General features: G+C 40.1%; 1 protein-coding gene across 2 annotated transcripts in view; it reads left to right on the forward strand.

The window, feature by feature from the left end:
• mvb12bb (multivesicular body subunit 12Bb) overlaps window positions 1-26,228 on the forward strand; it is a 68,664-nt gene that overhangs the window by 8,706 nt on the left and 33,730 nt on the right. For both annotated transcript variants that reach the window (XM_080432122.1, XM_080432123.1), the window contains exons 3-6: window positions 4,869-4,964; window positions 9,273-9,363; window positions 11,304-11,433; window positions 13,488-13,601. In XM_080432122.1, the coding sequence (XP_080288248.1) occupies window positions 4,869-4,964; window positions 9,273-9,363; window positions 11,304-11,433; window positions 13,488-13,601 (431 nt within the window). The remainder of the gene's footprint in view (window positions 1-4,868; window positions 4,965-9,272; window positions 9,364-11,303; window positions 11,434-13,487; window positions 13,602-26,228) is intronic.

Genomic DNA, 26,228 nt, shown 5'->3' on the forward strand with positions numbered 1-26,228 from the left:
CTACTTCTCAGAAGCAAATATTGTACTTTTATTCCACTACAATTGTTTGATTTAGCTACTAGTTACTTTATAGATTTTGATGATTATTACAAAACATACATTACCTACTTCAGCTCTGTATTTCGGCTATTTGAAAATAGCCGATCTACAAGCTCGAGCTTGTAGATCAGCTATTTTCAAAAGATTTGGTTAAAATTCTTTGAAAACTTGTGAAATGGGACATTCTGCGTAATAAGTACTTTCTACTTTTGGTACTTTAAGTACTTTTGATATCAACACTTTTGTATTTTTACTCAAGTGAATTTTGATTACCAGACTTTTACTTGTAACAGAGTATTTCTACATTGCAGTATTGATTGATACTTTTACTTAAATAAAACATTTGAGTACTTTTTCCACCATTGCCATCAGTGGATGGAAAGGCAATGAGCATGCTTGAAAGTGATAGTGTTTAGTTGCAGGCTACAGTACCTCACACAAGGATGCTTATTTTCATTCAAATATAGTATTTATCTGCTTGCTTGCTCCTCATGCATTGAAGGAGGCATGAGCTTCAGCTTGGGCTCTCCCTAGGCTGGCAGAGGGAGAGTAGCGCCCAGGATTACATAGGCAATTGGCACTGGGTGAAAATCGGGGAGTTACAAAATCGTGGGATAAAAATGTAAGAAAAAAAATGTATATATTATTAATATTATATATAAATATAATATTCAAATAAGATGTGAAATAGTTGCCATAGATTCTACAATTTTAGAAGAACAGCAGCCCAACAGTAAGGTAATGTAGGTAGGGGCCTAAGCTTGAACAAATATTACAATGTAACGTCAACGTAGCTCAGTAATCATAGTTGTCGTTGTATCCTCACAAGAGAGACGAGATCCAAAGTATCATTGCTGTTTGTTGTTCTTTTGGAAGCAGTGGTTTGTTGTTGTGACTCTAATAATGAGTTTTATATTTAATATATTTTCTCCAGCTGGTCTCTCACTCCCCAGAGAGCCATGATTTCATGCCTTTATCTTTTTTTTGTGTGTTTGTTTCAGTAGTGCTTCACACAGTGGTTTATATTAACTCACTGGTGTTGGTCTCCTGAGATATCCTTCATAGGAATATTCAGCCCCCCCGGTAACGAAGGAAAAAAAGACATGTTTCACTGCAGTCCCTTAGATCACCACAAAGCCTACGATCTTTGTAACTGGCAGGTGGATCTGTCGGTCGGCTTTGTTTCAAAAGATTGATTTCAGGTCACAGCTGTGATATCTCTCTTTGTCAGACAGACGTGGGGTAACTCTTCTTCTGCTGATGTGACGACTGACTGACTAGGCCCGGTGTCTGGGCCACGGAGCCAGCCAGACGGCAGCACACTTAACCCGTTAAGACTGGTAACGCATCGGTGTCATTTTTTTATTTCTTTGGCTATTCAACGATAGTAGATCTATAAGCTCATAGCCGTGCTATGAGCTTGTAGATCTGCTATTTCTTTGAATAATCATGAAAATTTGTGCAAATCTTTGAATTATATATATATATTTTTTAACTCAAATCTTGCTTCTGGGGATTCTACAAATGTCTTCTAAATCCTAACAGTTGTTGCTATAATATCAGTGAGTCTTTCATGTCAAGGACCCCCAAAATGATATGTATTCGTCCACTGACACCCCCCCCCCCCCATCTAAAAATATTTTCCAATATGTCCAGGGACCCCACTAAAGCAAAGATCTGAGTAAAAAAATGTCCAGCAACGGACCAGACAGAGACAAGCAGGAGAAGTGCAGGTGCTCGACACTCTATTTATACATTTTAGGCCAGTGGTTCTCAAACTTTTTCATGTCAAGGACCCCCAAAATGATATGTATTTGGCCGCGGACCCACATCTCAAAACATGTTGTTCCAGTGACCCCCCAGAAGCAAAGTTTTGAGTTAAAAATGTGTGCTTCAAAAAAATATACATATTCAAAGATTTGCACAAAATGTTCACGATTTTTCAAAAAATAGCAGATCTACAAGCTCGTAGCGTGAGCTGTAGATCTGCTATTTTTGAATAGCCAAATACATGACACAAATGCGTTCCCGGATTGAATGGGTTAAAAGTAGCAATGGAGGCGAGCCACGCACACAGTAAGATTTGCCTCCCTCTCCCTCTCCCTCTCTGCTGTGGCTCAGCAGAACGGCAACGTTTTGGCATTCTGGCCGCGTTGGAGCCTGGCTGACGGTGCCGGTGCCGCTGTGGCAGCCAGGATGATGCCTGAGGTGCCTCTCTCTCTCTCCCTAGGAGGAGGAGGAGGACGGTGCCCTCGTTACTCCTTCAACTTGACTTTGGGTTTCTTTTTTTTTCAACAAAGCCTCGCCTATTGTTTACGCTGACAGGATGCGCTGGCTACTGACCTGGAAAAAGTGGTCAAGACGGCTTGTCTTGTAAGGGAGAGAGAGAGAGAGAGAGAGAGGCTGATGTATAGGCTACCTTCTGGGACTCACAGCACTCCCTCCCTCCCTCTCTCTCTCTCTCTCACTTCTTTCTCATCATATGCTCTCTCTCTCTCTCTCTCTCTCTCTCTCTCTCTCTCTCTCTCTCATCTCTCTCTCTCTCTCTTCTCTCTATCTCTCTCTCTCTCTCTCTCTCTCTCCTCTCTCATCTCTCTCTCTCTCTCTCTCTCCTCTCTCTCTCTCTCTCTCTCTCTCATCTCTCTCTCTCTCTCTCGTCTCTCTCTCTCTCTCTCTATCTCTCTCTCTCTCTCTCTCTCTCTGGTGGAAAGTAACTAAGTACATTTACTTAAGTAGTGTACTCAAGTGCAATTTTGAGGAATTTGTACTTTACTTGAGTATTTCCACCTTCCAATGCTTTTACTTCTACTCCACTGCATCTTGGATCCAAATATTGTACTTTTCTCCACTACATTCATTTGAAAACTTTAGTTACTAGTTAATTTACCGATATAAATCATTACATTACAAAACGTACATTAACCACTTTAGCCCTATTTCATACATAGGCTATTTGAAAATAGCCGATCTACAAGTAGATCTGCTATTTTCTAACATTTCAGTACTTTTACTTTCGGTGCTTTAAGCACATTTTGATGCCAATATATTTGTACTTTTACTCAAGCAAATTTTGAACACCAGACTTTTACTCGTAACAGAGTACTTCTACATTGCAGTATTGATACTTTTACTGAAGTAAATCATTTGAGTACTTTTTCCACCACTTCCCTCTCTCTCTCTCTCTCTCTCTCTCTCTCTCTCTCCCCCCCTCTCTAACACTCACTCTACTCTATCTCTCTCTCTCTCTCTCTCTCTCTCTCTCTCTCTCTCTCTCTCTCTCCCCCCCTCTCTAACACGCACACTCACTCTACTCTATCCCTCTCTCTCTCTCTAATCCCCTCCCCCCATCCCATCCCATGTAGTGAGTGGTGGTTTTGCATGAATCTCTCCATGCCGTGCCCCCCCCCCCCCCCCCCCCAGTCAGCGGGGTCATTCATCATTATTGTCAGGGGGGGTAATGTGTGTGGGTGGGTGCAGAGATCTATGACTTCTTCGTTTGAATGAACCCTCATTAGATTGACTCCTCTTTGGTAAAGGATCCTTTCAGAAAACAAGTCTGGCAGTTATTTAGGTGATTCTCACATGATAGTCAATGGAACATGACGTTTTAAGCCGAGCGTATTTGCTAGGAACCATGGAGGAGGCTCTGTTCTGTGCTGTGTGTGTGTGTAGGTTGTGTTTTTGCTTTATCATTCTAACCCTGATACTGACATTTACATAGAGATGCTCCGTAAAACCTTGAGCTTGACTCATGGTAGCCTCACACTGTTAACCACATGAACCCTAGTGTCCCTGTTCTGGGCATGTCCTATCTATAAGCTCACAGCTCGTTGTATTGCGACACGTTGTGAGCTTGTAGATCGGCTGTTTTTGACGAAGCGATTTGGTGTAGAGGGGAGGAAAAAAAGGAGGGTACCAAGTAAAGACCCCTGGGGGACTGAAGTATATGGTTTAAGGGCAAGTCTGTATTTTTTTTACCTGACTACTGATTGTGTGTTTACAACGAATAAATGAACAATGAATCGCCTTGTTATTACATCATGGAAAACTGCTCTTTTGTTAAGGATGTAGATTGATTCAAGCCCACATACAGTATTGTATCAAGAATTGGTCTTTAATAGTCATTGATTATGAGGTGAATTGTCTCTTTGGATAATGGACTGAATCCCCAAACACCGCTAGTGAATTAAAACAAGATGCAGTGTGACTCTGAAATGGCCTTGAAATTCAAACAAAACCTCAACAAAAAAACATAACGGACGGTATGTGAAAAGAATAAAGAATCTATAGATATGTAATATAATATAGTGTTGTACACACACACACACACACACACACACACACACACACACACACACACACACACACACACACACACACACACACACACACACACACACACACACACACACACACACACACACACACAGTGTATGTATATATATATAGGCTTCTTACATATTCTGCATTTCAACAAAAATAAAAGATATGTGCATTCCCATAGTGAAACACAATGAAGTTTATTTTTCTCCTTATTAGAGCAGCAGATCTTTGTCAGGGCGTCTTTAATCAGCCCGGGTCCCTGGAGATGGTATTTTTAGCCACCTTTTTTTTGGAGGCTAAGACTCCTTTACCCACACAGAGCACTAATGAGATGGAGCGCCAGTGCAGGCAAGCGTTAATTAAGGCTAGTATGCAAGGGAAGAGGCAAAAAGCAACACGCTCATGGCATACATACATTAACTTTATCCCACCTCGTGCATGTTTTTTCTCTCTCTCTCTCTCCTTGTGTTTTTTTTTTCTTTCTCCTCTCTCCTTTTTTCACGTAGGTTGCACAAACAACAGATGGCTCTGATGCCGACCTGTGGAAGGACGGCTTATTCAAATCCAAGGTCACCCGCTACCTCTGTTTCACAAGAAAGCATGTAAGTGGAAATGTAAACTAACTTTTTCTCCTTTCCCCATGTATCTTCCAGTAGGCACTGCATCCATAACCCTGTTTTTCCCCGACTCTCACGGTTGGCTAGGTTTTCCCGTCTTCAACAATTTTTGACACAATACAATCCTGAGTGTTAAAGGACTACTTCACCCATTTTCAACCTCCTATGCTCCTGATAAAATGGTGTAATTTTTTTCTACTCGGTCTGTGTCTCATAGGAGGGCTGTGGACACTTCAGAAACCCGTCTACCAGTGACATCATCATTTGGAAGTTGTCTTTTTTTACGCGAGAACAATGGCTTCCATTATAGCATGCTAACTATCCAGGAATGGAAAGCCTTTAGTCTCTATTAGCTTGGATTCCCCATCGATGATGTCACTGGTAGACGGGTTTCTGAAGTGTCCACAGCCCTCCTATGAGACACAGACTGAGTAGAAAAAAATGACACAATTTTATCAGGAGCATTAGTGAGGATCTATTATATGAAGATAGGTTGAAAATGGGTGAAGTCGTCCTTTAAAGCTACATCCCGTAAGTTTTATGTCCTCTACCTCCCAATGGAGAGAAAGTTAATTGCAACTGTAACATCTTGGGATTTGAACCCAGGTCTCCCTTGTGGGGAAACCAATCATCTGCCGCTAATGCAAGAGGGCAAGCACACTTGGCCAGGTCAGATATTGGGCTTATGAGCTCCAGGCAGTACTAACAGCCAACCCAAGTAGCTGACACCAGGGTCTCTCTTTACAATTTAGATTGGTTAAAATAACTTTTTAATCATTAAAATAAGTCCTGGATTGTAGCTTTAATTTAACCCTGGATATTTAAAAGTGGTCCCATAAGGTATTTTACCGTCAATGTGTCGCCTTGATCATTGAAACTCTCATAATTTTCCGTATATTTAGTGTTTTGAAATAAGTGTCAGTGTCAATATTAATTTTGTATTATATATGTGCATGCATATTGTTGATGAATAAAAGCTTTCAGTGTGGGATCCCAGGACTATATTTCTCATGTTTTCGGTTCTCCGGAGAGTATCATTTATGGTTATTCATGACAAATGACTAAGAAGTCTACCTTAACTATTCCAATTTATTCAATTAGCCATGTCCCCATGAGAATGTGGGTACTAACTAGGGATTCTTCAAAGGTGATATACTGTAGCCTACGCATTCCAGCATGCATAAAGTCTGAATATGAAAATCCTCTTTCACAAGGAATGAAACATCAAAAGGCCTTTTTTTTCACTGTGGTTGAGAATAGAGGATCTATATTTTGAAACGCTGTGACGAGTCCTCTGTGAGTTGAATGCTCTGTGTACAACATTATGTTCCCCAGTGTGCTGTATTGCAATCGGCAGTTTAGCAACGACCAGTAGATTTTCTCTTGCAAACTTGCATACACTAGTCCTTGAACTGTGGATTGACCCATGGGTATTTTTTTACCCATTTACTTTTTAATTAAGGCTCCATTAAGGCATTGGTTCTCAAAGTGGGGTCCGGGGACCCCCAGGGGTCCTTGAGGGAGTTCCAGGGGGTCTCCAGCTAAATGATGGATAGTTAGAACCAAATGGACTCTTATGGGTCTGTAACCCTCAGAGTTAAATTAACATTGATTTTACAATATAAATTGGGGTCCCAGAGATAGAAATGCCATTAAATGGAGGTCCATAGCCTAATGCATGTCAAACTGGGGGTCCTTGAAATTAAAATGGTTAAGAATCCATGCTCAGAGCCGTAAAAATCTTCTCTTATGGGGGTCCCTGGTATATGTTTTCAAATGGGGGCCGCAGGCTAATAAGTCAATTTGGGGGTCCTTGACATGAAAAAGTTTGAGAACCACTGCATTAAGGGTCCATTATTACAGTATCACAGTTAAATTAACAGTCCATATTTGACTGTGTCCAACTGTGTCGATACTCTGTACCTAGACACAGTAGGCGGTCTACAAACAGGTTGTATCTACCAAGCACTGTACTGTATATCTCATGCTAATGTGCTAAATTATCGCCCAACCAGCCTCTTTAAGCTTTGCTCATACAGACAACTATTTACTAAGTAGGATTATTAGCTTATTAATATATGCTATTTTAGTTGCAACGATATACTGTAAAGAATACTGTGTTGACTGTTTAAGCAAGGTATTTCTTTCTGATCCTTTTTTCCCCCCCAAGAGTTCAGTTAGGTCCTCTCATGATGAACATGCAGTTTCGTGCCGGCTGCATCTTGAACTGAGCTCAATCTGGTTCTCAGTTTAGTATAAAGCACACAAATAGCCTTCCCCTAGTTCCTGTATATTATCTTAAAATGTGTTGTCTGCATTGTTTTAAAGGCTTTGACACAGATTAAACATGGCAGAGCCATCAACAAAGGCTATTTTGTCTGCCAGTCACTGTAGCCCCCACTGTAATTGTCAATGACAAAAACAGATTCTGCAAAATTAGCCCCTTGAATTATGTTGGGGAGGGGAAGTAAATAGTTTGTGATTTATCATACTCTAGGTTGGAGGTAGATGGCCTTTTTTGTCAGGTCCTGATGGGGGAAAAAAAATCTCCTTCAGCAGAAAGAAAGGAAGGAAAAAGGAAAACCTAAAAAAAAGGTTCCATGCATAGTAATAACATTCATCCACATTCACCCCCCCTAACCCATTAAGACCCGGAACGCATCTGTGTGTCATTTTTTGATTTCTTTGGCTATTCAAAAATAGCACCAAGTGCCGTGCTATGAGCTTGTAGATCTGCTATTTTTGAAAAATGTTAAAAAATGTCACGTATATATATATCATACATATATTTATATATTTTTTTAAAGCGAATTTTTTTTTACTCAAATCTTTGCTTCTGGGGGTCCCTGGAACAACATATTTTGAGATGGGGGTCTGCGGCCAAATACATATCATTTTGGGGGTCCTTGACATTTTGAGTTTGAGAACCACTGATTATAGCAACATACGTTTAAAAAAAAACACTTTGAGTTTAAAAAAAATGTTTTAAAAAATATATATTGAAAGATTTGCAGAAATGTTCTTGATTTTTCAAAAAATAGCAGATCTACAAGTTCACCGAGTGCGGCGCTATGAGCTTGTATCTGCTATTTTTGAATAGCCAAAGAACTCTAAAAATGACACAGTCAGATGCTTTCCCGGTCTTAATGGGCTAAAGTCAGAATAAAAACTATGAATAAAAAATGTCTCTAATGGTAATGACTGCTGGGCAACAGCAGCCGCCGTGGAATCCGGCTTTTTCGGACGCATCGAGTCACGGCTCGTTCGCCACCAGTCTCTCCGCCACCGCTGTGTGTATTATTGCAATTTATTATGGGCAAAAAAAAATGAAAACGTAATGGCTGGGAGGTTGAGGGAGACTGAGAAGAGTCATGCTTGAAAATGTCAACTACACACTAGGCTGATTGTTTTTAACCAGTCCTGTTCTGATGATCAAGCTGCCTGGCCTGTCTCACATCACCCTACTGTTCCTCTCCAAGGGTTGAGAATGATTACAAGTTCACACATGGATTCTCATTAAAAAAAAGAAAGAGAGAAAGAAAGAAAAAAAAAGCTATTAGGTTGTAATTACTTCCGCTATTGTGTCAACCCTTCTCTTTTCCCAGACTTCCTGGGCTTTTAGTAAATCATTGAGTCAATTATCTTTACATTCTCTTTTCCGAAACCAACCCCCCCAAAAAATGGGTACGGAATTTATTTTGTCTTGTAATCTCTGTCCATTAACAAGTTGAATATCATCGTTGTCGGGTGGAAACCTTGTATGACCAAGAGCGTTACTTGTCAGTAGGGATGCACCGATATATCGGCCATGCCACTTTCAGTCAACATCGGTATCGGCAAAAAAAGAAAAAAGAGAAATATATATATATATATCTTTTTCCTTTGCTTTTTTTTTGCTGGTTAAAGTTACAGGAGAATTGTGTTGTGTTTCTGCAGATTCTGAACAGTTATTTCTTATGTGAAGATTTATTTGTATAACACCAAAAACTAAATAAACAAATATCGGTATCGGCTATCGGCTAAATTGTTATTTTAAACATCGGTGTCATCAGTATCGGCCAAGAATGTCCATATCGGTGCATCCCTACAAAGTTGTCTGGAAATGGAGAAAAGAACCTGCGTTTCAGTGGATCCCATTGTATTTATTATTTAGACACAAGCTCATGAAGAAAGCTTATGAAGAAAACATAAAAAAGATGAAATGTGGAGATACAAGGTTGCTGCCTGACAGCAGCGATATGATATGCTCATGTTGTGCTCAACTTTTGAGTTGCCTCTCTTTTTTTTGGCCAGGAAGGTAGCGTGGTGGTGGAATTGAAGCTGATTGACGTGAGAGACATACTGCCAGAGGGCTTCACACCTATACAAGAAACAGTGGACACGAGTAAGTAAACAGTCGGTACAAAACCACAAGCTTTGCTGCGTCTGCCCCTCTTCTCCTCCTTGTTGCTCTGACTCTTCAAACCCTATGTATGCCAGCCAGGTCCTCTGGGGCAGCTTTGCTTGAGATAGTGAATGTTTTATGGGTGCAGGTTAGCTTAATTTATGGTAGTCTGTGGGAATAAAATAAACATTTTGCCCTGGAGGTACACAAGAAGAGAATCATGAGTCATTGTTTATCTCAGCTGGAGCTGTGCTTTTCTTTATGAGCGGCCTTATTTATTTATGTATTTATTTGGGGAGAGGACGAGTAGATGGGGGGGGGGTTATCTAATATTAATGAAATGCATTCCCCAATGCTTTAGTGCTTTTTGAGTGCTATGTATTTCCCTCCCCTCACTATCCATGCCTCGGAAATGTAATAATATTTTGGTGTGGGGAGTGAGGACAGCTTGTTTATTATTTTTATTATCATTGCATTTACACTGCACTTTCCACAATGCTGCTAGGGGAAAGAATGAGCGAGGCACACAGATGCAATATAGGAGGAAAGCATGGGCTGTTTTTTTTCTTCTCTCCCTTTTTTTCTTTCTTTCTTTCTTTACCAGAATGAAGGGAAAGAGATTATGTTTGTTTGGGCTTGTGGTGTAATTTAATGTTTTATTACGTTATGTGAATCCATGTTTAATGTATACATCTGACATTATGGATGAGATGCTACGTTGTGAATATCCCAGTTTAACCCATTCAATCCGGGGAACGCGTCTCTGTCATTTTTAGATTTCTTTGGCTGTTCAAAAGTAGCAGATCTACAAGCTCGTGTATATCTGCTATTTTTGAAAAATATAGCAGATTTTTTTTTTTTATCTTTGAATATATTTATTTTTAAAGCGAACATTTGCAACTCAAATCTTTGCTTCTGGGGGGTCCCTGGAACACAATATTTGACAAATGTTCCCTTTAAAAATAATATATATTCAAAGATTTGCACACATTTTTCTGCTATTTAAAAAAAATAGCAGATCTACAAGCTCATAGCGCGGCACTCGGTGCCGCGCTATGAGCTTGTATATCTGCTATTTTTGAATAGCCCAAAGAAACCTAAAATGACAGAGATGCGTCCCCCGGTTTTAATGGGTTAAATCCCTGTTGTGCACTATAGCTGATGGAGGGTTTGCTTGCTTCTATCATTTTATACCTACTAAAATGATGAAAATTATAACAATAACATGCTGGGTATTCTGTGACTTCATGCTGTCCAGCCGTTTTCTTGTAACACAGAATGTGTCCCAGTGGAAACAATGTTTTTTAAGTTTATCCCTTATCTAGAGATCAGTAAAGACTAAATGGCAAAAAAAAGAAAAAGTAAAAACTTTAGAAAGTGTTCATGGTATTTGTGAATGTTTGAATTTGAGCTGTGGTTCTCAAAAGTGGGGTTCGGGGGCCCTCAGGGGGTCCTGAGGAGGTTCCAGGCGGGGTCCCCATCTAAATGTTGGGTAACTCTTGAGAGTGTACAAATGGAACCAAATGGACCCTTTCGAGTCCATTTGGTTCCATTTGTACACTGGCAGAGTTATGGGGGACCTTGGCCTAATGCATAGTAAACTGGGGGGGTCCTTGAAATGAAAAGGTTTGAGAGGCACTGAATTAGCCCATTAAGACCGGGAATGCATCTCTGTCATTTTATAGATTTATTTGGCTATTCAAAAAATTGTAGATATACAGGCTCATATGAGCCATATGAGCTTGTATATCTGCTATATGGATAGGCAAAGAAATCTTGAAATGACACAGATGCGTTCCCGGATTTGAATGGGTTAAAGGACATTATAGCGCTTGAAACCCAGAGGCTTGAGTTGTCCTGATGATGCTCTCGGTCTTTACTGTATCTGTCTGATGGCCCTGTGTGTACCTGTGTGTAACTGTGTGTACCCGCCTCATCAGAGGAACCTGCCATGAGGAAGAGGAGGCTGTGTGTGAAGCTCAGCCCTCGGGCTGCTGCAACCACTGCTGTCTGTGACATTGTGATCACTGGGAAGTCCAAACACCACCCTGTTAACTACACTTGTATAGGGTGAGTCCAAACATCACCCTGTTAACTACACTTGTATAGGGTGAGTCCAAACATCACCCTGTTAACTACACTTGTATAGGGTGAGTTCAAACATCACCCTGTTAACTACACTTGTATAGGGTGAGTCCAAACATCACCCTGTTAACTACACTTGTATAGGGTGAGTCCAAACATCACCCTGTTAACTACACTTGTATAGGGTGAGTCCAAACATCACCCTGTTAACTACACTTGTATAGGGTGAGTCCAAACATCACCCTGTTAACTACACTTGTATAGGGTGAGTTCAAACATCACCCTGTTAACTACACTTGTATAGGGTGAGTCCAAACATCACCCTGTTAACTACATTTGTATAGGGTGAGTTCAAACATCACCCTGTTAACTACACTTGTATAGGGTGAGTCCAAACATCACCCTGTTAACTACACTTGTATAGGGTGAGTTCAAACATCACCCTGTTAACTACACTTGTATAGGGTGAGTCCAAACATCACCCTGTTAACTACACTTGTATAGGGTGAGTTCAAACATCACCCTGTTAACTACTGTACACCTGTATAGGGTGAGTTCAAACATCACCCTGTTAACTACACCTGTATAGGGTGAGTTCAAATCCACAGCTACATACATTCATGTGTTTTGGGAAATTATCAAGCGATCTTTTCTGAAGCCACCTCTGCTGAAATGTACTTCCATTAGAAACCTTTCCATACTGTCAGTATTTAAATATGTGTGCTGACTGAGATATATGAATGTGTGCAAACTATAATGATAACTATAACTATAATCGTTCACTGTTGTTTTATTTGTTATAGTTGTGGTGTGAGTGGACTCTGCCATCTAATTGACCATTTTTTAAATATACATTGTTATAGTGTTTGGTGTGAATGGCACTTTAAGTTTGAGTTATTGTCTCCACCAGGCCGAAAGGCATGGCGAGAGAGTATGTTTTGCCCCCTGTCCGTCCGTCCGTCCGTCATTCTGTCTGTGTACAGCTAATCTCCGGCACCGTTGGCTTGCTTGCAGTGAAACTGTGCACACACACCCCCTGGATGCCACAGCAGAACCTCTCCTGATTGGCAAAAAATGGCAAAAAATGGCTTCCAAAGTTTGCAGGAGTGCTCCGTTTTGAACAAAATGCCTCAAATCATGAACACAGCATGCAATTTCCTTGAAATTGTACACACATATTTCCACTATGCCGAGGAAGAAATGCCACTTGAAAATTTTCAAATCAGCCTCATGGTGGCGCTATAACTCGTGCTATAATTCGTGTTTTTACCTATAACTGCACCGATCTGTGTAAAACTTTGTAAGCGCACTCCAGGTCAAGGAAAAACCTTTGCCCTGCATTTTTCACATCTGCCTTTTATAGCGCTACCAGGAGGCTGACTTATGTAAAAAAAAAAAAAAATTATATTACTCCTTCCGATTTTATCAAAATTTCACGCAAATCGATACACATGATCTCTATAGTCATGTGATCAAGACGGATGTGTTTGATTTTTCATATTCCATCCTGATTGGCTAAGATTGGCTTGTTTTGAACAAAATGCCGCAAATCATGAACGCAGCGTCCGATTGCGGTCAAACTTTGCACGCACATTCACACTATGTTGAGGAGCAAATGCCTGTTATAGCGCCACCAGCAGGTCTCATTTAGAAAAACATTTTTTTTGAACAAAATGCCTCAAATCATGAATGCAGTGTCCAATTGCCGTGCAAGGCCTGAGAAGAAATAGCACCCTTTTCACATTGGCCTATTATAGCGCCACCAGGAGGCCACAATAACCTACCTGACCTGGCGGAGACCTGTGCTCCGAGGAGCACTTTTTCTAGTTATTACTATTATCATTATTATTATCATTAAAACTATTAACAAAAGAAAGATACCTTTCCATTAGACAGTATTTTGTAAAGGAATGTATATGATTTTGTGATTCAATAGTAGGTAATTAGACATTATTGTGCCATCATCATTCGCATCACTTTTTTAGCATACCAACAATTATGATTTGTCTTAATAATGAAGTTCATTAATCTTTTCCTAGTGAAGTCAACAACATGGGGATATGGTATCGAATGGGAGACGTTCCTCAGACGCAGCAAGCATCACCAACCGGATCCACTAAAGCTTCAAGTGAACCACAACCCAGCATAGCAAGGTACCGTACTGTCCTTGTCATAATCCTATACAGAAATATTCAGTGAAAATTCTTGGGAAGTTCAGTGTCAAGAGAGAGAGCTAATTTCCTCTCTTCCATGCTCCTGCGTGTAAAGCAATAAAGTCCTCGGTAATTGATCTCTCCTGAGCAAACTGCAGAGAAAAGGTTGCGCGGGCTGGACATAGAGGAGAAGCTATAGTAGAGGGTTCACCGGAGAGACAGGCTAACTAGACAGGATCCTCAGAACGAGAACATGAGTTCAATGAGGGCTAAACTCCTGCTATTTGTGCTGTGTCCCAGGAGGCTCAGGCAGGTCGCTCTCTGACGGTGGTGACAGGAGTGTTGTACTGTGCAGACAAAAGAGGAAGAGCTGTAGCCCGGAGAGAGAGAGAGAGAGAGAGAGGGAGGGAGACAGCTGCAGAGAGGAAGGGAGGAGAGCTCCAAGAGCCTCCGCCATCCTGGAGCGCACACCCCCCCCCTCCTCCCTTCCAACCCCAACCCTCTCAGCTGCGCACCCTTCCTCTGCCTCGGGCCCCAGCGAGGAGGAAGAAGGAAGGCTAGGTCTTTGTACCGCGTCCAGATCAAACAGCTCAATTATTTATCGCAACCAAAGAGCTGGGGATTTCCAACATGCAAAATGTAAATAAACAATCAAGTTACTCCTTTGCAGGAATGGCAGCATGGGTGGAGAGACTCGACTTGGCTGGGGCACGCGCTGGCTTTGCCAGCTTTTAACCCATTAAGACCGGGAACGCATCTGTGTAACCGCTTTAGCCATTATTTTAGTACTTTGGCTATTCATAAATAGCAGATATACAAGCTCATAGCGTGAGTGCTGCGCTATGAGCTTGTAGATCTGCTATTTTTGAGAAAATGTGTGCAAATCTTTGAATATATATATTTTTAAAGCGAACATTTTTAACTCAAATCTTTGCTTCTGGGGGTCCCTGGAGCAACATATGTTGAGATGGGGGTCTGCAGCCAAATACATATCATCTTGGGGGTCCTTCACATGAAAAAGTTTGAGCACCACTGATATATAGCAACATAAGTTTTTTTTTTAACACATTGGGTGCCAGAGGTTTATTAAAATATTATACGTTGAGTGCCAGCATTTCTTCCATCCACTTGCGTTATACATTTCGTGCTGTGAGAAGCCCCGACGCGGAAATGCATGTAAACAAAGCGTGCGTGCGAGACGGCGGAGGGTCCCGACTAACGCCTGGAACAATAATATTTCCAACGCGACCCTCCATTGCAGCGTGATCGCCGATCGAAAACGGCTCGTTTCCACCACATTAAAAAGAAATGGAGATATTAAGCTTTTAATCAAGGAGATAACATTGAAAACGCCGACCGGAAGGATTTTTGACATGGAGCCACATCCAGCCTCTTCTTCTCAGAAACTGCTTGGGTGATGTCAAAGTTTCGTTTTAGCGCCCCACGTGGCCCACATGTATAAAAATAGAATTGGGTCAAAAACGGTCCGGACCGTTTTCGGCACTTCTCGTTTGGACCCTCAAAAACGGTCCGGACCGTTTTTGGCATTCAATGTGTTAGGATATAGCAGACATTTGTAGAATCCCCAGAAGCAATAAGATTTTAGTTACAAATGTTCGCTTTAAAAAATATTTATATTGAAAGATTTGCACGTCATTTTCACGATCTTTTATATCGTGAAATTTCTTGAACTTGTATATCTGCTATTTTTGAATAACCAAATAAATCTAATAACGAAACAGATGCTTTCCCGGTCTTAATGGGTTAAAATGTGTTGGCTTAGTTGGCATTGAGCGCTGGGTCTTGAGTCGAAACCAGTTCACAAAACCTAGGCCAGAGTGGGTGAATGCCAACAGGGTCCACTGACTGCTCAGCTCAGATGGCAACTCCGTGGAATAAGAAGAGAGAGAGTGCTGAAATGCAGAAAGTTTGTTCAAAGGGAAAACTATGATTTTTTATTTTTTTAATACTCTACAACTGTGAGCTAGATTTTTTGGTAGAATCATCCGTATTTTTCAGCTTGAAGATGGTCAGTATAGTATAATCTTTGATGTCTTCGAAAACGACGGCGAGAGAGAGAGAGCCGCTCGGCTAGTACACTCCCCGACTTTGCAAAATGTTACCGGTAATCCTCCCGTTTCTTTTGAAGCCTGCTTTCATGTTGGTGAGGCACTGGGGTTGGAATAAATTGCACCTCGAAGCAACTCGCACGCCCCTCCTGCTGCCTGCTGAGATCACAGGCTCCTGTTTTTGTATTAACATTAAAATTCATGCCACAGTGTGCAAGTCTTCTTTTTTTAGTGCATTTCTTTCCATCCATAATGCACAGACACATAAGGACGGCGGTACTGTGGGCAGTTGGCGCTCTATGCCAATTTAGACGGTGCCAGGTCTTTGGCAATTTATCTTTAGAAAACTGGCATCCGTTCTGCGTACTTGTACTTTACACAAACACATCACCATACATATTTGTCTGTCTTTTCAGAATCACAAATGAGAGTTTTTTTGGCACAGCAGTGATTCATGACCGTTGGTCACAGTCACAGATTGATTAAAAATACCCGTACAGTAGTAGTCAATGTGTTACTGTCCTTGTGTAGCATCGTTTGGCTGTACTTTATTCATATTCTGCATGTGGAAAATTCCCTCCCCGTCCCTCCTTCCTTGGAGCTATCTACAGTATAACAACTTTATGGCCTTTGGAGAATGGCACCTCTTTAAATTTAAGTGCCCTTTACAGTCAGTGCAAAAGATGTTTTAAATACAGTCAATAATGTGTACATTTTTAATGACCCTTATAATTTTGAAAGCGTCAGTGATCCCTCTCAAATGTTAAGTTGCCTCGGGCAGCAAGGAGCTTGTTAGTGTGCACTTAACTTAAGTCTCAGGTCTTGCAGTTTGTATGAAGCTGTGTTATATAAGCCGTAATTATAAACTGTTCAATGTGGTATTATGAGAGTTACTGTACTGTACGTTCAGTGTATGATGTATCCAGTGGTTAAATCCTATATCACTGATGAGAAGAAACAAGAGTCTCAAAGTCCTGCTAGTGACCCCTTGAAGTCATGCTGCTCCTTACATCCAACTAGACTAAACTGGTTTGAACTGATAAAACAGAAAGTAGACATTTTGGTGTAAGTATGGCCCCTAAAGGAAGTGCTATTTGGTCACCTAAATCCATGGGGTTTAATATGTAATATGCTAATGAAATAGATCAGTGGTTTTTAACCATTTTCATATCAAGGTCCATTATTTATTCGGCATTTGAGCCACGGACCACCATTTGATGAGATTTAGACTCTCAGACCCAAAACTTTGAATATTTTGTTGTCGTTGGATAAGATTTTGTCCACAATTCCATGCTGTATTGATGTTGGTACCATAGGAGAGATAACAGGCAAATGTTGATCAAAATAACAATTCTTCTACATTCTCTAATTGTTTACTTTAAATTATGTAATTCAGATATTAAACAATAATTTAACTCTTGAGAGAGTAAAATGAAACCAAATGGACCCATAAGGTCATTTGGTTTCATTTTACTCTCTCAAGAGTTAAAGATCTAATAAGGGTCCATTTGGTTACCAACTCTACATTTAGCTGGGGACCACCTGGAACCCCCTCAAGGACCACTGGTGGTCCCCTGACCACTGGTTGAGAACCACTGATTATAGATGATGAGATGTATTGTGTGAAAGGTTGACTGTGACCCAGTGCTGCAAATAGATGGTCAGTCATTTGTTATATTTCAATCCATAATTTGTTCATACAAATTATTACATAGGCTAATTATATTTTCAGCAATGCTTCGTAAAACAGTGCTCCTCTCACAGTTCAGTTAACAGACCTTGCCTCCCTTCATAAATATGGATGGATTCTCCCTTGCATTTTCATCAAATTTGACTGTAGGTCAAGCCTATTTCAAAGTCCAAAATCTGCAGAAATCCTATCAGGAAAATGTATAAATTATTCCAACACAAATGACTAGTACTGTAGGTTAAATATGTCTCATTTTAAAACCAAAGATTAAATAATTGAATATGGGGTAGGGTCTCCTGTGTTTGTGTTCGGGTGGATCCCTGAAGACCTCTGGTGTGAAGTCCATCTTTCATACGATCATGAAGTAACATTATAAGATCAATCCCTCACTCCTTCTGTCATGTCAAGTTCAAATAAAAAGGCATTAACCATGAAATTGAATTAGATACAGTATGTTTGTCCAATTCAACTAACAATTCAACTTACTTTTTTGTTGTATCACTAAGTTGTGTAGGGAGAATCATAATGAAACCGCAACAATAGTCTCTCTCTTCCATTGTCACATCGGCCAGCCACTCTTTGCGCACTAAAGGCTGATTTTTGTCACTTTCCACCTATTCACAAGCAAAGAGTTTTGGGATCGGGGTCTGGCTAATCGCAACCTTCTGGGTTCAGTCCATGGGACTGTGTCGCATGGCCTGGTTAACTAAGACTTGCATAAGTACTAAGAACTGAGCACCCATTGGTATAGCATTGTAAAGTGGATAGACGTCCTCATTGCTCGGTTGATACAGACAATAAGCCACTCCAACCTAGTTACATATTTAAACCATCTTTTGTTACAGTTTGTTACTATTTGTGTTCAAAAACAACAGGGAGAGAAGCTATGCATGTTTGGCCTGAACAGGCCATCTTGTCCTAAGAAACTGCAACTGCATCTGGAGATCACATCAGGTGACGCTGAGATAAAAGTAGCTCAAAATGCACTGCACTGACTACAGCTGACGGTTAGCCCATGGCACTGTTCTGTGCCTGCGTGAGAGGACACAACTCTTCTCACCATAATGAATAATGAATAACGTTATACCCATTTTCCACCAAAATGACTTTATATACCGGTATGCTTTTTTTTATGTGAGAAATCCCCCCCCAAAATGACTCCTTTCCTTTCCCACTGCCAGTAGACGAGTATGTCTTTCTGTTTGTTTCTGGTGTGTCACTTTCAACCCAGATTATTACCGGGCACAGAACTTGTTACAGGGTGTTTATCATCTTATCAATCATGATGTTATTTTGCAAGAAATTAGTGTGTTCCATAAACAAAGTGCGTTCATGTCATGAAGTACCTTCAAGTCTCTCTCTTTCTCTCACTCTCTTTCTCCCTCTCTGTGTGCTGTCCGTGCTCTCTGCATGCTATTTTTTCGGTTCACACATATCTATTTTTAGGGGTAAATGTGAGTGAAATGCTCTCCCTTCCCAAAGTTCCCGACGATCTCTGCCGACAAAATACAACCGTTTATCGAGCACATTTGCTTCTCGACTGACCGAAGTCCCGACAACCCCTTGTTTTGTTCAAGCCTTTAAAGTTTCAAACTGATTAAGGAACATTGATTGTTGTTCATGTGTTTAATTAAAATAAAAAGTTAAAACGTACCCCCAAATCAGAATTGGCATAACAGTAATAGTACAAGTACAGTATTAGTTTTAATGTTTTCCTAATTGTGTGATTCAAGTGTAATCTTTGGTGGAGCAAAGCCACTATTATTTATGTGTTGGATAAAGTATTAACAAAATATATTAAGTCAAAGCATTAATAGATTTTTCCAAATATGTATTTCGAACCGAAAAAGTTTGAAAATCGTTTCCTGATCAGAAAAACACTTCTATAAACTAATTTCCAAAATCAGTCGGTCAATCTATTCATGGTGACACCTCATTTTGTAGCACTGGTCCTCTTGTGCAATCCGCCCATTAGAGTTTGCAATATTTTGTGTGCAAGTGAAAATGTTGGCCTAAGGATGACGCTAGACTAGGAAATGCCATGAGGTCACCAATATTAGTAGGGTCCATTCTCAGAGGAGCAAGAAGGTGCACAAATTTCATTGCAATCCAGCCTACAGTTAAAATGTTTTACTTAAAAGGTGCTGAAAGTGATATTTTTGTTTTTTTCTTCTTTGTTTTTGTTCTACATTAAAAGTTCTACAGTATATAAGCTCTATAATCTGATAGTAATCATTGCTATAGAGTGGTTGTTCAATAGCAGGCGGTCTCCCTGTCTCTCCAGCTCTCTAGTAAACAGAAAATACATTTTCAGGTGGGACACCAAATTCATCCAATCAAGAGAGAGAACCCATTTATCAGCTTCAATTACAGTGTTCCAGTTCCAATTTTGCGCCAGATTTTTTGTTTCATCACTTCTAATTTCACTTGTTTGTGCTGTATCCTGTAAAAACAAATATCACCTACAAGACCTTTTTAAGGGTACTGCTATTCATTGTCCATGCATTTTTGCAGTTCCCTCTGTATTAATACAGTACTATAAAAGCGGCTATAGGTTACAGGCGACTGATCTTCAAATCTTTGAGCCCCTGTAAAGGCTCTTTTTATCAGGTTTGTCTAAGTATTCCAAACGGCTACAGTGACCCCTACATTTATTCATGGCCTCAGTCTGATGTCGACCACTTTGGCTTTGCTCTCTGTCAAGAAAAGGCCATATCGCCACTTCCAGACTTCATAATGTGTAAAAACCTGTACCATCCGGTCAGCCTTTTTCCCCCCGTCCACTGTTAGCCCCACCAACCCCCTCATCCTGGCCAACACTGCCATTTGTTCTCCTGATAAAACTGTCATTGCTGAGAGCTGATATCTGACCTCTACTGTACTAGTGACTGGTGGTAGGCTAGCATACAGTAAATTAGCCTTGTCCTAATATCGCTATTTCTTTCCCCCCTCAGAATCAAGGTTTCTGACACTTCTAATAGCCCTATAGTTCACAGCCTGTAGACACTTCTTTTTCTTTTTTAGATCAAACGACCAAATGACAAAAATGTCGAGGCCAACGTGTCTTTTTTTTTGTCATTGCAGAAAGTCATCAGTGTCAGGAATGACATGCATATCAATACACCTTGTATTTCCCCCGTCTTCTGCTTTTTGACACGTGCACGCACACAGCGCTGTAGTTCTACACTGCCATTGTATCACTGCTTTAACCAGGTCTTCTCACTGCACATACGACTCTTGAATAGAAAGACACACTGTCACTCTCACTGTGCTCTGTGACAGATCTCCCATCAAAAAATGTTAGAATACATAATAATTTTTTAGAATGCTCCCATTTTATTATTTCAAAGTATTCTGAAAAGTTGCAATAATATATAAATATATCTATATTTTGTATTTTAAAGCGTCTCAATTCAAAACCAAACGGATGCAGAAGCGGTGCCACAAACGATAGTGATCAGCCCCAGATCTGATGGGGCTCGGGGACTATGTGCTCAAAAGATTTTGCCAGTGAATTCAAGAGAGATCCTCTTTTCAACACCTGACACTGAGCTTAACCCATTAAAACCGGGAAGATTTGAGCTATAACCATAATTTTTTACGTTGGCTATTCAAAAATAGCAGATATACAAGCTCATAGCGTGGCACCGAGTGCCGCGCTATGAGCTTGTAGATCTGCTATGTTTTGAAAAATCGTGAAAATGTGTGAAAGTGTTTTTTTAAAAGCGAACATTTGTAACTCAAATCTTTGCTTCTGGGGGGTCTCTGGAACAAAAATATTTAGAGATGAGGGTCTGTGGCCAAATACATATCATTTTGGGGGTCCTTGACATGAAAAGGTTTGAGCACCACCGATATAGAAACATACGTTTTTTTCAGAAACCTGTTAGGATTTAGAAGACATTTGTATGTAGACGCGTTCCCGGATTGAACGGGTTAAAGGAGGATAATGATGGGTGAGAAAGCAGCACTGTCTGCACATGGAGGAAGGTGTGGAGATGTTGTCACGGGGAAGGCTGGATGTGTGTCAAAACAAGAGCTCCCAACTCTCTGTGTCGCATGGCTCTGGCTCTTCGCTGGTATCGTTGCAGTCGGGCAGAAAACTTGTATCTCTAAATTCCAACTTTTTTTTTGTGCAAATTAAAGCCCTACTTCATCATAAAAGTGTCTCACACAAAACATTATAATGATAAAAAAAAGGAACGGTTTTGGACTCGCAAGGTTTCCATCTCAGCCATTATAAAATAGAGAGAAACTGAGACCTCATGTGGCTTATTGCTTTTCTAAAACCGTTACAAATATGGCAACATAAAAATCATAGACATGTCCTTGTTAAAACGGTTCTTAATAATTCATTTCAGGAAAAACTTCTGCAAGAAAGTCGTTCCCGGTCAGTCCACCAAACAAACACCAAGAGACACAAAATGTAACTGTTCAATCTCATTATAACTAAGATATTCGATAGAAATTCCCCAAAAATGTTAAGCCATATTTAGCTGCTACGTCTGTGAACTTCCCATGTAAACTGCTAGCCTATAGCTACTTATAGCCTTGCAGCCGAGAATCCAGCACAGATGTTTTGGCGAGGGATCGGGAGCGCTTGTTTTCCTTACAAGCCTCACCCGAAGCCCCTCAGTCACTCGCTGTCCCACACGGTGCGGTGCTTAGAAGCCCCGCACGGCCGGGTTTGTAAGGAAAACAAGCGCTCCCCTTCCCTTGTTCAGCTACAGATACTCTGGATCACTGTATAAACAAATAACGCACCTGTGATTGATATAAACTGATCTAAGGAGTAGATTATAGTCTGTTTTATCACATCTACTAAACGGAAACCAGCCAATCAGAATCAAGGAATGGGACTAGCTGTTTTAGAATGTGTTGTGTGCTGAAAATAGCAGATCGACAAGCTCACAACAAGCTTGTAGATAAGCTATTCTCAGCGTGTGATGCCATTGTAGCGATCAGTCTTCACTCTCATCCTTGCATTGCCTCTCTGCTGACTAACTCTTGTCTATCCAGACGGTCTCACCAACGTTCTCTTATAGATTAGATTATTTTGTTCAAATCATGGCTTTTATTTGCTTATTCCACAAGGAACAACATAAACATACATATGCATAGAAAACTATTCAAAAACACATGTAATCACTTATCAGTGTCATCAAGCAATCCTTGGTGCCTCAGTGTACATAGTTGTACTAATGTGATTTTAACTTACACAGATTTCATGGGACCAGAAAGCTTTTGATCGGAAGGTGTAATTGTGTAAATCTTTTAGGCCGTGTTCCCAGTTTCGGTAATTTGATGAGGAACAACAACTATAATTGAATATTCAAATTAGGAATGTCTGTCAATATGGCTCCCTTTGCTCTGAAATGAGGATTAATTGTTGTCAAAACTCCAGTGGCCAACGTAATATGAGCTCAAGCACTGTTCGTTTATTATGAATCCACTTTGCCATGTTTTTGTTTTATCAATTAGTGGTTTAATTGATTTGCCATATGTTACGCTCACCGAGCGCACCTGAAATTGTATTTAGAAATCACAGAGTTTGGGTTCTCTGCATCAAACAGATGGGTATGGTAACCCTAGTGGTCGACTACAGAAAAGGATTGTATACATTATGCACGCTGTTCTGATTCTCTTATTTAAATGCTTCTTTTGCTTATTACATGGAGTTCAACACACAGCAGTTCTTATAATTTGTTCTTGATATTCCTCTTTTTTGTTCGCATAACATTTATAGCTGATCATTTTTGATGAAGAGTTTTCAAATTCTTCCTTTGTTTTTACCCAACATAATGTACAATTTAGGCATTTAGCAGACACTCTTAATCCAGAGAGAATTACAGTAAGCAAGGTAAACACAAGATAATACAGCAAATGCATAGAGACATCGTAGTGCCTCAATAATCTAGGATCATAGCTAAACCAAGAACCTATCATCAGTCTAAACAGTATAATATCCAAAAAATAATAATATGTACATTGAAACTATACAAACTTATAGGATGCCAGGTCAGCAAATGACCTGGACGCCTCAAAGTAGGTTTTCTCAAAATGTTTCATTTGAATATTTGACATAATCTCAAAGGATATGATTATTGCCTTTCTATTAAATGTTATGCTTTAACCCATTAAGACCTGGAACTGTGTCATTTTTAGATTTGAGCTAAAAAAGCATTATTTGACACTTTGGGCTATTCAAAAATAGCAGATATACAAGCTCATAGCGCGGCACCGAGTGCCGCGCTACGAGCTTGTAGATCTGCTATTTTTGAAAAATCGTGAAAATGTGTGCAAATCTTTGAATACTTATATTTTTAAAGCGAACATTTTTAACTCAAATCTTTGCTTCTGGGGGTCGATGGAACAAAATATTTTGATGGGGTCCGCGGCCAAATACATATAATTTTGGGGGTCCTTGACATGAAAAAGATTGAGCACCACTGATATAGAAACATAGGTTTTTCAGAAAACTGTTGGGATTTAGGAGACGTGTAGAATCGGCTTCAGGTCTCAATGGGTTAAATAGAAAAACAAAAAAACAACATCAACCAAAACAATTTCCCTTCAGTTTATCGGTGCTTGGGAAATGTCTCAGTGCTCAGAGAGAGGTATGTACCTTTCTTTCTTGGCGGAGTTCAACCTTTTGCAAAAAGGTAAGAGAATTCTTCACCGAACGTGACAATCATTCCCACAAGATTGATGCCAACCTTTTAAAAATGCACCACTGGCCTGGATTTAACATGGCCAAATGCTGATGTAAACAAGGAGGGGGAAAAGTCGACCCCGTCTTTGCAAATAAATCTGAGTCGCAGACTTCATCCTCATAAATACCACCACCTGCCAGGAGTCTTGTTTTATTGCTGTTGATGGAAATTATTGCATTTATTTATCTCATCCAAAGAGATAAGGCTATGGAAGCCACAACTCATTGCACGGCGGCGGCTTCGCCCTCAGAATACGCCGTAACGCCATTAGTCTTAAATTTCAAGAATTTATACGTTAACCCATTAAGACCTGAGAAGATTCTAGAAATGTCTTCTAAATCCTAACAGTTTTTTGAAAAAAATCTAAAAAAAATATTTTCGAGATTTTTCAAAAATAGCAGATATACAAGCTCGTAGCGCGGCACTCGGTGCCGCGCTATGAGCTTGTATATCTGCTATTTTTGAATAGCCTAAAGAAATCTAAAAGTGACACAGATGCGTTCCAGGTATCAATGGGTTAACCCCCGCTCAAGCTGAGATTGATTATGATATTCATAAACAGACCCACCTAAAAATGCATGGATGCAGAAAACACGCTTTATTGTTTACAGCTTTAAATTCGCCCCAACTTGCAAAATATTTCTTATTTTTTTCCCCGCCCCCCCCTCCCCCCCCATGATCTTTCTTTAACTTTCTCAACCTATTATTTATGCATTTTTACAGCTAGAGTCCACATGTCTCCTACTCAAGGGTAATTGTGCACCATTGTAATGCTGTTAACAAGTACCTAGTTTTGCATGGTCAATTGGTCAACGTCAGTGGTGTGAAGTAACTGAGTATATTTACTCAAGTACCTGTACTTAAGTACAATTTTGAGGTACTTTTACTTTACCGGAGCATTTCCAATTGTCTATAGTTTTACTTCTACTCCGTCTCCACTACATCTAAGAGGCAAATATTGTACTTTTACTCCACTACAATTATTTGAAAACTTAGTTACTAGCAGATATAAATTATTATATTATAAAACATACATTTACCACTTTAGCCCTATTTTATACCGAGGCTATTTGAAAATAGCCGATCTACAAGCTCACAACGCTTCACATCGCGACACGTTGTGAGTCTGCTATTTTCAAACATTTTAGTACTTTTCCTTTTGGTACTAAGTACATTTGGATACCAATACTAGTAGAAGTAAATTTTTAGCACTATACTTGTAACAGAGCACTTCTACATTGCAGTATTGATACTTTTTTTTAAACATTTGAGTACTTTTTCCACCACTTTTTACTTAGTTTTGCATGGTCAATTGGTCATCGGCGTGTTTCATAATATCAGTTTTTAGCTTATTTTGCCTTCAATGTTTGTCACATTATGTGGTTCTCCTGAAGCCTAGGCATTTCTAGCGCTTGCTGTGTGGATTTATCGATCAGTGGGGGTGAGTCACCGGGTGTAATTCATGATAGCTTGATTGATGAGGATTTCAATCTTATATGGTTTGTTAACCTCAACTGCCCATGAAGTGCATTGCATGCTGTTTTCTGTAATACAAGGCCATGGGAGTGTTAAAACGGACTTCCCCCTGAGTAATGGAATATCTTTGTTCACAAAGAATTAAGAAGACCCTAATCCTACACTGGTAAACAGTAGTAAAATGACTGTATGTGGTCAGGTCTTTGTTGACTTTACATGTGAATGTGGACATTTTCCTATTATTTTCTCTCTCTCTCTCTCTCTCTCTCTCTCTCTCTCTCTCTCTCTCACACACACACACCCACACCTGTTAACAAAGATATGTTACTGTTACTACATCAAACTTGAGAACCATGTTTCTAATGTACTGTAACACTTTATTGTGGAGACTAGCCATAGTTCTTTATAAGCTGAATATTGTGCTGTGAGAAAATCAGTTGTGACAAAAACTAGCCACACTTTATGTGGATTGTAGCACCCCCATGTAGTGTGGCTATTTTCTCATTTCATATATGGCGCCACCTGTCCATTGAACTCAGTGAATGGTAGCCGCCATGTTGTGAGGGGCAGTACCTTTTGGACATCTATATCTATCTCTCCTTTAAAAGCATGAAGTACAACATATAAGACGGAAAATGGTTACGATTACATAAATCTCCGTTTGTGGTAGGCAAATTGA

The sequence above is a fragment of the Gymnoscopelus braueri genome (assembly GCF_963280865.1).
Source record: "Gymnoscopelus braueri genome assembly, chromosome: 7".
Lineage (NCBI taxonomy): Eukaryota > Metazoa > Chordata > Actinopteri > Myctophiformes > Myctophidae > Gymnoscopelus > Gymnoscopelus braueri.